The sequence below is a fragment of the Oncorhynchus mykiss genome, chromosome 6 (assembly GCF_057628025.1).
Source record: "Oncorhynchus mykiss isolate SJ-2025 chromosome 6, ASM5762802v1, whole genome shotgun sequence".
Taxonomy (NCBI): domain Eukaryota; kingdom Metazoa; phylum Chordata; class Actinopteri; order Salmoniformes; family Salmonidae; genus Oncorhynchus; species Oncorhynchus mykiss.
This window is the reverse complement of record NC_143027.1, coordinates 12,085,001-12,097,086: the sequence shown is the minus strand read 5'-3', so window position 1 is coordinate 12,097,086 and position 12,086 is coordinate 12,085,001. Positions and strand designations below refer to the sequence as shown.

The window sequence follows — 12,086 nt, the reverse complement described above, 5'->3', positions numbered from 1 at the left end:
TGTATGGGATACATTTGTTCTGTCGTGAAGCCGTCTTAATAGTAATGCAAGGTCTCTTTCATGATCATGTGAAATGTCAATTGCTATGGAAATGCAGGGAGGGTTTTTCAATAATGTTAAAGGCAATTATGATGCAACGATATGGATTACAATTATCATCATGAATATTAAGGCTATACGCACTACATATTACACTGACACTCAACCATGCAAATTGGCGGGGTTATTATATATTTGGACATCACACATTATAGTCTTACTCTTATACAGACATCGTACACACTCTCACTAAATCACATCCAATATCACACACATCAACCTACTCAGATTTACTACACACATAACATCTTGTCTCAATTTTCTAACATCTGTGGCATTGACTCACAGGCAGTCAAGGGAATAAAACATATACAGTGAGGGAAAAAAAGTATTTGATCCCCTGCTGATTTTGTACGTTTGCCCACTGACAAAGAAATTATCAGTCTATAATTTTAATGGTAGGCTTATTTGAACAGTGAATGGTGAGGAATCAGCCCATAACTACACGGGAGGATCTTATCAATGATCTCAATGCAGCTGGGACCACAGTCACCAAGAAAACAATTGGTAACACACTACGCCGTGAAGGACTGAAATCCTGCAGCGCCCGCAAGGTCCCCCTGCTCAAGAAAGCACATATATATATATACACACACATGCCCGTCTGACGTTTGCCAATGAACATCTGAATAATTCAGAGGACAACTGGGTGAATGTGTTGTGGTCAGATGAGACCAAAATGGAGCTCTTTGGCATCAACTCAACTCGCTGTGTTTGGAGGAGGAGGAATGCTGCCTATGACCCCAAGAACACCATCCCCACCGTCAAACATGGAGGTGGAAACATTATGCTTTGGGGGTGTTTTTCTGCTAAGGGGACAGGACAACTTCAGCGCATCAAAGGGACGATGGACGGGGCCATGTGCTGTCAAATCTTGGGTGAGAACCTCCTTCCCTCAGTCAGGGCATTGAAAATGGGTATTCCAGCATGACAATGACCCAAAACACATGTCCAAGGCAACAAAGGAGTGGCTCAAGAAGAAGCACATTAAGGTCCTGGAGTGGCCTAGCCAGTCTCCAGATCTTAATCCCATAGAACTTCTGTGGAGGGAGCTGAAGGTTCGAGTTGCCAAACGTCAGCCTCGAAAAACTTTAATGACTTGGAGAAGATCTGCAAAGAGGAGTGGGACAAAATCCCTCCTGAGATGTGTGCAAACCTGGTGGCCAACTACAAGAAACGTCTGACCTCTGATTTTTTTGTGGTTTTTTTTCTGTGAAAACAAGGGTTTTGCCACCAAGTACTAAGTCATGTTTTGCAGAGGGGTCAAATACTTATTTCCCTCATTAAAATGCAAATCAATTTATAACATTTGACATGCGTTTTTCTGGATTTTTTTGTTGTCATTCTGTCTCTCACTGTTGAAATAAACCTACCATTGAAATTATATACGGATCATTTCTTTGTCAGTGGGCAAACGTACAAAATCAGCAGGGGATCAAATACTTTTTTTCTCTCACTGTATATTGCTAGAACCTATATTTTGAATTCTAATTATCAGACATTTGAAAGCTCTACTTTTGCCCTTCATAACACCTCTGATGGCAGTAACTTTACAAGCACTAATTATGGTCCAGTTAGACTGAGAATAGTAGCTAGTTATGGTAAGGGGTGAAATAAGTATCGCCAGTTATAATTGTAAAGGTTTAGCAGATTATAAAAAAAGATGATCAGTCTTTACGTGGTTAAAAGAAAAGGAATATAACATATACTGTTTACAGGAAACTCACTCTACATCCTTAGATAAAGTTGTGTGGAAAAGGAATGGGATGGTGAAATAATTTTCTGTCATGGACAAAGGAACTCAAAAGGTGTGAAGATATTAATTAACAAAAATGTTTATCTGAATGTGCAAATAGTCAGGAATGATTTGCAAGGAAGGTGGAGCTTTTTGAATATGAAAGTGGACAAAAAAAAGATTTGGCTCATTAATCTATATGGTCCAAATCAGGATGATCCATACTTCTTTGAAAACATTTATACCAATTTATTGAACTTACAGGCAACAAATGATCAAATCATTATGGTAGGGGACTATAACAGTGTTAAGTACCTCAATGGACCGTAAAGGAAAGCACTCTACAAACTATCAACACCGTGCCCTTAAGGAAATCACAAATACTATGAACACATTAGAAATAATGGATATTTGGAGACTAAAAAATCCCAACCTAGTGAGATATACTGTACATAGAGACTTAAATCAAGATAGTCATCTTGACTACTTTCTTGTCTCTTTCTCTCTTGCATCAAACGTTAAAAAAGTTCATAGAAGACAGAATGCAATCGGATCATCATCTAATTGGCCTTCACATAACTCTTATAGAATTTCCACGTGGATGGGGATATTGGAAATGTAATCAAAGTTTACTGGAGGACAACTTATTTTTAAGTAAGACTAAATTTATAACTGAATTTCAGTATAATATAGGAACAGAAAATCCACTTATTGTTTGGGATACCTTTTAAATGTACCTTCAGAGGTCATTCAATTCAATATTCATCAATAATAAAAAATAAAAAAGCAGTTTCTGGCTAAGAGACAAGTCTAACAAGGGAAATCCATGAACTAATAGTACAGGTATATAGCAATAAAAACGATACTACAGAGATGCAAAATAAGTTAGAGGAAAAACAAAAAGAACTTGAGGAACTTGTTCAAGAATGTTCTAATATAATCTATTACAAAAATAAAGCAAACTGGATGGAATATGGAGAAAAATGCACAAAATTCTTCCTGAATCTCCAACACAGGAACGCTAATAAAAAGAATTTGCAGAAACTCGTTACTGAAGACGGAGTCATCTATGATTCTCCGAATTATATTTTAAAAGAGGAAGCTAAATATTTTAAGCAGATGTTCTCTTTTCGGTCTCATTCTCTCCCACGGAATGAAGATTACGGTAAGGAATTCTTTCCAAATAATACAAAAAAAAATGAAAATTAACAAATGTACAGAAAGATCAGTGCGAAGGCCAAATTACAGAGGAATAACTTTGAGGCTATTAAATCCTTTCAGTCTTGAAAAACCCTGGGGCTTGATGGCATACCGGTAGAGGTACAGTATATCAAGTCTTTCTTGATATATTAAAAGCTTCATTGTTAGGATTGTTTTAACTACTCTACAAATGGTAGTCTGCCAGGTACTCAGCAGGAAGGTCTGATTTCTCTATTATTAAAACAAGACCCAGATGGCAAATATAAAGAATCAGTCTAAAAAACTGGAGGCCACTTACACGTCGATGTTGTGATGTAAAAATACTAGTGAAATGCATAGCACTCAGAATTAAAAGGGTTTTACCAGGTATTGTTCATCCTGATCAGACAGGTTTTTTACATGGACGATACATTGGAGATAATAAACAACAACTACTAGAAATAATATAATATTTAAGAAGCCAGGCCTGGTATTTATAGCCGATTTTGAAAAGGCATGTGATGAAGTAAAACTGGATTTTAGTTAGAAATGCCTGGATTTTTTCAATTTTGGTGATTCTCTTATAAAATGGGTAAAAGTAACATATAGCAACCCCAGGTGTAAAATCAGTAAATAACGGCTAATTCTCAGAGGGTTTTGAATTAAACAAGTGTGTCCGCTGTCACCATTTCTATTCGTTATGGCCATTGAAATGCTAGATATTAAAAATCAGATCCAATAACAACATTAGAAATCCAAGGCTTGTCCATGTATGCCGATGACTGAAGTTTTATATTAAGTCCAGAAGCTAGATCCCTGCAATGTCTCATTGAAGATCTACAGTGGCAAGAAAACCTATGTGAACCCTTTGGAAATACCTGGATTTCTGCATAAATTGGTCATAAAAGTTTCTGATATTCATCTAGGTCACAACAATAGACAAACAGTCTGCTAAAACTAATAACACACAATTATACGTTTTCATGTCTTTATTGAACACACTGTGTAAACATTCACAGTGCAGGGTGGAAAAAGTATGTGAACCCTTGGATTTAATAACTGGTTGACCCTTCTGTCAGCAATAACCTCAACCAAACGTTTTCTGTAGTTGCGGATCAGACCTGCACAACAGTCAGGAAGAATTTGACCATTCCTCTGGTGTGAACTGCTCTCTTGAGGTCATGCCACAGCATTTCAATCTGTTTGAGCTCAGGAATCTGACTGGGCCACTCCAGAATGCGTATTTTCTTCTGTTGAAGGCATTCTGTTAATTTACTTCTGTGTTTTGGGTCGTTGTCCTGTTGCGTCACCCAACTTCTGTTGAGCTTCAAATTGGCAGACAGATAGCTGAACATTCTCCTGCAAAATTTCTTGATAACTTGGGAATTCATTTTTCCGTTGATGATAGCAAGCTCTCCAGGCCCTGAGGCAGTAAAGCAGCCCCAAACCATGATGTTCCCTCCACCATACTTTACAGTTGGGATAAGGTTGATGTTGGTGTGCTGTGCCTTTTTTTCTTCACACGTAGTTGTGTGTTCCTTCCAAACAACTCAACTGTAGTTTCATCTGTCCACAGAATATTTTGCCAGAAGCGCTGTGGAACATCCAGGTGCACTTTTGCAAACTTCAGACGTGCAGCAATGTTTTTTTTGGACAGCAGTGGCTTCTTCCGTGGTGACCTCCCATGAACACCATTCCTGTGATGATACGTAAAACACTAAACTGGTCAACAGAGATGTTAGCATGTTCCAGAGATTTCTGTAAGTCTTTAGCTGACACTCTAGGATTCTTGTTAACCTCATTGAGCATTCAATGCTGTGCTCTTGCAGTCATCTTTGCAGGACGGCCACTCGTAGGGAGAGAAGCAACAATGCTTAACTTTCTCCATTTATAGCCAATTTTGCTTACCGTGGACATCAAGGATTTTAGAGATACTTTTGTAACCCTTTCCATCTTTATGCAAGTCAACAATTCTTAATCTTAGGTCTTCTGAGATCTCTTTTGTTTGAGGAATGGTTCACATCAGGCAATGCTTCTTGTGAATAGCAAACGCTAATTTTGTGAGTGTTTTTTTATAGGGCGAGGCAGCTCTAACCAACATCTCCAATCTTGTCTCATTAATTGGACTCCAGGTTAGCTGACTGACTGACTAATTAGCTTTTGGAAAAGTCAATAGCCTAGGGGTTCAGTTTTTCCAACCTACACTATGAATGTTTAAATTATGTACTCAATAGACAACAAAAATACAATAATTTGTGTGTTATTAGTTAAAGCACACTGTCTATTGTTGTGACTTAGATGAAGATCAGATCAAATTTGATGACCAATTTATGCAGAAATCCAGGTACAGTGGCTTGAGAAAGTATTCACCCCCTTGACATTTGTCCTATTTTGTTGCCTTATAACCTGGAATTAAAATCGTTTTTGGGGGGTTGTATCATTTGATTTACACAACATGCCTGCCACTTTGCAGATGCAAGATATTTTTTTGTGAAACAATCAAGAAATAAGACAAAAAAAACAGAACTTGAGCGTGCATAACTATTACCTTATTCCATATGGTTTGGGGAGTCTCCCACATGCCTTTTGGCGAACACCAAACATTTTTTTCTGGACACTCTTCTGTAAAGCCCAGCTCTGTGGAGTATACGGCTTAACGTGGTCCTACGGACAGATACTCCAATCTCCGCTGTGGAGCTTTGCAGCTCCTTCAGGGTTATCTTTGGTCTCTTTCTGATTAATGCCCTCCTTGCCTGGTCCGTGAGTCTTGGTGGGAGGCCCTCTCAACAGGTTTGTTGTGGTGCCATATTCTTTGCATTTTTTAATAATGGATTTAATGGTGCTCCGTGGGATGTTCAAAGTTTCTGATATATTTTTATAACCCAACCCTGATCTGTACTTCTCCACAACTTTGTCCCTGACTGGAGAGCTCCTTGGTCTTCATGGTGCCGCTTGCTTGGTGATGCCCCTTGCTTAGTGGTGTTACAGACTATGGGGCCTTTCAGAACAGGTGTATATATACTGAGATCATGTGACAGATCATGTGACACTTAGATTGCACACAGGTGGGCTTTATTTAACTAATTATGTGACTTCTGAAGGTAATTGGTTGCACCAGATCTTATTTAGGGAGTTCATAGCAAAGGGGGTGAATACATATGTACGCACCACTTTTCCGTTTGTATTTTTTAAGTTTTAAGTTTAAGTTATTTTTTTCATTTCACTTCACCAATTTGGACTATTTCGTGTATGTCCATTACATGAAATACAAAATAAAAATCCATTTAAATTACAGGTTGTAGTGCAACAAAATAGGAAAAATGCCAAGGGGGATGAAAACTTTTGCAAGGCACTGTAATTCCAAAGGGGTCACATACTTTTTCTTGCTACTGGCAGCTTCATTAAATAGTACCCGCAAAACACCAGTCTCAACGTCAACAGTGAAGAGGCGACTCAGGGATGCTGGCCTTCTAGGCAGAGTTCCTCTGTCCAGTGTCTGTTGTTCTTTTGCCCATCTTAATATTACATTTTTATTGGCCAGTCTAAGATATGTATTTTTCTTTGCAACTCTGCCTAGAAGGCCAGCATCCTGAAGTTGCCTCTTCACTGTTGAGACTGGTGTTTTCCGGGTACTATTTAATGAAGCTGCCAGTTGAGGACTTGTGAGGCGTCTGTTTCTCAAACTAGACACTAATGTACTTGTCCTCTTGCTCAGTTGTGCACCGGGGCCTCCCACTCCTCTTTCTATTCTGGTTAAAGCCAGTTTGCACTGTTCTGTGAAGGGAGTAGTATACAGCTTTGTATGAGATATTCAGTTTCTTGGCAATTTCTTGCATGGAATAGCCTTCATTTCTCAGAACAAGAATAGACTGATGAGTTTCAGAAGAAAGTGCTTTGTTTCTGGCCATTTTGAGCCTGTAATCGAACCCACAAATGCTGATGCTCCAGATACTCAACTAGTCAAAATAAGGCCAGTTTTATTGCTTCTTTAATCAGACAACAGTTTTAAGCTGTGTTAACATAATTGCAAAAGGGTTTTCTAATGCTCAATTAGCCTTTTAAAATGATAAACTTGGATTAGCTAACACAACGTGCCATTGGAACACAGGAGTGATGGTTGCTGAAAATGGGCCTCTGTACGCCTATGTAGATATTCTATAAAAAATCTGCCGTTTCCAGCTGCAATAGTCATTTACAACATTAACAATGTCTTCACTGTATTTCTGATCAATTTGATGTTATTTTAATGGACAAAAAATTTGCTTTTCTTTCAAAAACAAGGACATTTCTAAGTGGCCCCAAACTTTTGAACAGTAGTGTATGTTGCATAGAAATCCGAAGAGGGTGGCCAGCAGATATCGGTGGGATGGGCTGAGGGTTGGGATGTAGAATTGAAGACAAATGGGAGTGGAGTTGCTGGGTGGGAGATCGAATGATGGTCAAAGATAAAGTATTACAAAATAAAGTCAAAATAGAACATAATAAATAGTCAGTTTGAATGACACCGAGGGGCAGTGTTTTTACAGCTAATGCTGGTTTGCCTGAGGCTGATGCCGTGCAAGTGTTTGTACACTTGCATATACACACACTCTCATTCAAATACACACATACACGGACACACATACAGTTGAAATCGGAAGTTTACATACACCTTAGCCAAATACATTTAATCCGAGTAAAAATTCCCTGTCTTAGGTCAGTTAGGATCACCACTTTATTTTAAGAATGTGAAATGTCAGAATAATAGAGAGAATCATTTATTTAATATTTTATTTCTTGCATCACATTCCCAGTGGGTCAGAAGTTTACATACACTCAATTAGTATTTGGTAGCATTGCCTTTAAATTGTTTAACTTGGGTCAAACGTTTCGGCTTTTTTATGGCGGTTTTGGAGCAGTGGCTTCTTCCTTGCTGAGCGGCCTTTCAGGTTATGTTGATATAGGACCCGTTTTACTGTGGATTTAGATACTTTTGTACCTGTTTCCTCCAGCATCTTCACAAGGTAATTTGCTGTTGTTCTGGGTTTGATTTGCACTTTTCACACCAAAGTACGTTCATCTCTAAGAGACAGAACGTGTCTCCTTCCTGAGCGGTATGACGGCTGCGTGGTTCCATGGTGTTTATACTTGCTTACTATTGTCTGTACAGATGAACATTTTACCTTCAGGCATTTGGAAATTGCTCCCTAGGATGAACCAGACATGTGGAGGTCTATAATATTATTTTTTTTAGGTCTTGGCTGATTTCTTTTGATTTTCCCATGATGTCAAGCAAAGAGGCACTGAGTTTGAAGGTAGGCCTTGAAATACATACACAGGTACATCTCCATTTGGCAGAATTGAAGAAGCTTCTAAAGCCATGACATAATTTTCTGGAATTTTCCAAGCTGTTTAAAGGCACAGTCAACTTAGTGTATGTAAACTTCAGACCCACTGGAATTGTGATTACAGTGAATTATAAGTGAAATAATCTGTCTGTAAACAATTCTTGGAAAAATTACTTGTGTCATGCACACAGTAGATGTCCTAACCGACATGCCAAAACAATAGTTTGTTAACAAGACATTTGTGGAGAGGTTGAAAAACGAGTATTAATGATTCCATTCTCAGTGTATGTAAACTTCCGACTTCAACTGTATGTAAATAGTGCCAGGCATGCACTCAAACATATACAGTTGTCCTTGATGTCCTTTGTCATTTTTTTGCATTGTTGTTTTCTGTTTTCTATTGTCTCTTTCTTTTTTCTCATGAGTTCATTTTCTTGGTTGTTATTATTCTCTCTATTATTGCATCGGGGAGGTTCTTGGGGAATAGAATTCATTTTATTTTTTATTCTTTTCTTTTTTATAAACTTTTCTTGGGGGTGTGACTGTGGGAGGGGTTTTGAATGGTTGAGGGACAGCTATGGGGAACTGTGGGGGAATCTTGGAGGGTTCGCGTCCCCGTTTCTTTTGGCCTCGTGGGAGATCTGTCGACGTGCCCTTGAGCAGGGCATTGACCCCGGATGCTTCTGTGTGTCGCTCTGAATGGGAGTCTGTTGGATGACTGGTGTGGTGTAGCTGTTGAGTGGCTTCACTGCAAGTATATTGTATGTTTAGGATGTAAAATAAAATAAAAGAATATTCTCTGGTCTGATGAAACCAAGAATGAACTCTTTGGCCTGAATGCCAAGCGTCACATCTGGAGGAAAGCTGGCAACATCCCTAAAGTGAAGCATGGTGGTTGCAGCATCATGCTGTGGGGATGCTCCAGAATGAACAGGACCTCAGACTGGGGTGAAGGTTAACCTTCCAACAGGACAACAACCTTAAGTACACAGCCAAGACACTGTAGGAGTGGCTTCAGGACAAGTCTCTGAATGTCCTTGAGTGGCCCAGACTTGAACCCAATCGAACATCTCTGGAGAGACCTGGAAATAGCTTTGCAGCGACGCTCCGCATCAAACCTGACAGAGCTTAAGAGGATCTGCAGAGAAGAATGGAAGAAACTCCCCAAATACAAGCTTGTCGCGTCATACCAAAGAAGACTTGAGGCTGTAATTGCTGCCAAAGGTGTTTCAACAAAGTATTGAGTAAATGTGATATTTCAGTCTTTATTTTTAATACATTTGCTAGCATTTGTAAAAACCTGTTTTTGCTTTGTCATTATGGGGTATTGTTTGTAGATTGAGGATGGGGAAAAAAACTATTGAATACATTTTAGAATAAGGCTGTAACGTAACAAAATTAGGAGAAAGTCAAGGGGTTTTAATACTTTCCGAATGCACTGTACATACTCAAATACCCACTGTAACACACTGATACACACATACTCAAATACCCACTGATACACACATACTCAAATACCCACTGTAACACACCGATACACACATATACAGTCTGCAGTTCACTTTGCTCTGGTTGAAGTCAACTCAGACGTTGCCTCGCTGCGTAAGGCTGTATCTAAAGTAGGGAGAGCACTTTAGCTTCATTAAGACAGATTATGTAGAGACAGCCTGACCAGGTTAATATTTAATGTTGAGCCCTTTGAAATATGCAACCACCTCTTGTTGGACATGAAATGGACTCTGCTCTCTTTTCTCTCTCTCTCTCACTCTCTTTCTCTCTCTCGTTATCGCTCTGTCTTTCTCTCTTTCCTTCTCTCGCTCGCTCTCTCTCGCTCTGTCTCCGTCTCTCTCTGTCTGTATTTGTGTCTGAATGTCTTTCTTGCTCTCTGTCTCTCTATATCATCCTTCCCCCCACCGTCTCTTCTCTTCTCTCTGAAAGGTGTATGTCAGATACTGTATGTGTCATGTTTCATGGTGTTTCAGTCCCAGTGTTGCTCTGATCAAGGAGACCAGAGAGACAAATGGCAACAAGATGGACCATCACAGTGGATGGGCTGTGGGGACCGGAGCCACATGCATACATGGTTCTGTAAGCGACCACTTCACGCTGTTTGACTGACAGTCTTAGCGTTGCCTAGGTGACAGCAAGTGGGACTGACAGCTTCAGCACCTGACTCTGCTCTGTGGGTCAGGGCCGCAGACAGCATTGTTAAGTAAATCAAAAACTGATAACAGCCAGGGCAAATGGACGATTACCAGCTGGATTCAATCAGGCTGCTCAGCCAAGTGCAGGTTCCCCTCCATCAGCAGGACCAGGGGAAGAGGTTGAAGTGAAGAGCCCAGTTTTATATATATATATAGTGAAGAACCACTAGGGACAGTCTCCAACTAGGATGTGTTGACAACAGGACCAGGGACTAGAATATCTCTCAACAGGACCAGGGACTAGAATGTCTCCCAACAGGACCAGGGACTAGAATATCTCCCAACAGGACCAGGGGCTAGAATATCTCCCAACAGGACCTGGGACTAGAACATCTCTGACCAGGACCTGGGACTAGAATATCTCCCAACAGACCAGTGACTAGAATATCTCCCAGCAGGACCAGGGACTAGAATATCTCCCAATAGGACCAGGGACTAGAATATCTCCCAACAGGACCAGGGACTAGAATATCTCCCAGCAGGACCAGGGACTAGAACATCTCCCAACAGACCAGGGACTAGAATATCTCCCAGCAGGACCAGGGACTAGAACATCTCCCAGCAGGACCAGGGACTAGAACATCTCCCAGCAGGACCAGGGACTAGAACATCTCTCAACAGGACCAGGGACTAGAATATCTCCCAGCAGGACCAGGGACTGGAATATCTCCCAGCAGGACCAGGGACTAGAACATCTCCCAACAGGACCAACGGAACAGCCATTACAGACAGCTTTAGTTGGGAGTCAGCAGGGTGTGTGGACACTAGTGGGGTGGGAATTAACATTTAAGTGTTTTGTTGTGATTGAATATGTTAGTGTTTTAAATGTGTTTGCATGTGTGCGTGCATGTGTGCGCGCGTGTGTGTAGGACTGTTTCCTGATTTACTCCTGCATTAAATAACTGGTGCAAATGCCTAATAAATGAAGACATTGTACACTTTCATCATTCCAATATTGTTGCATATCTAACCTAATTATGGTATCAAATGCTTTATATATCCCCAATATTGAGTGTGCTGTAATAACAGTTTGTTGTGTTTTTTCCCCACAGAGAGAAACCAAGGGCCAGTTCCTGGTGGATCATGTGTGTAACCATTACAGCCTCCTGGAGAAGGACTACTTTGGCATCAGATATGTCGACCCAGAGAAGCAGAGGGTATAGATAGATACACTCGTACATTGACAAATATATACCGGGTGGTTTGAGCACTGAATGCTGATTGGCTGACAGATCGTTTACCACGGGCATGACAAAACATTTATTTGTACTGCTATAATTACGTTGGTAACCAATTTATAATAGCAATAAGGCATCTCGGGTGTTTGTGGTATATGGCCAATATACCACGGCTAAGCGCTGTATCCAGGCACTCCACGTTGCGTCTTGCCTAAGAACAGCCCTTAGCTGTGGTATATTGGCCATATACCTCACTCCCTCGTGCCTTATTGCTGAACTATACAACTCATAACTGTTCTCAGTCATTGCCTGATATTCTGTTTAACACTTAAAGACAAAGTCCAGGATGTTACAAATTCGTAAC

At 40.2% G+C, this 12,086-nt stretch overlaps 1 protein-coding gene across 2 annotated transcripts in view; it reads left to right on the top strand.

Moving 5' to 3' along the window:
* frmd3 (FERM domain containing 3) overlaps positions 1–12,086 on the top strand; it is an 89,707-nt gene that overhangs the window by 19,783 nt on the left and 57,838 nt on the right. For both annotated transcript variants that reach the window (XM_036979418.2, XM_090237018.1), the window contains exon 2: positions 11,597–11,701. In XM_036979418.2, the coding sequence (XP_036835313.2) occupies positions 11,597–11,701 (105 nt within the window). The remainder of the gene's footprint in view (positions 1–11,596; positions 11,702–12,086) is intronic.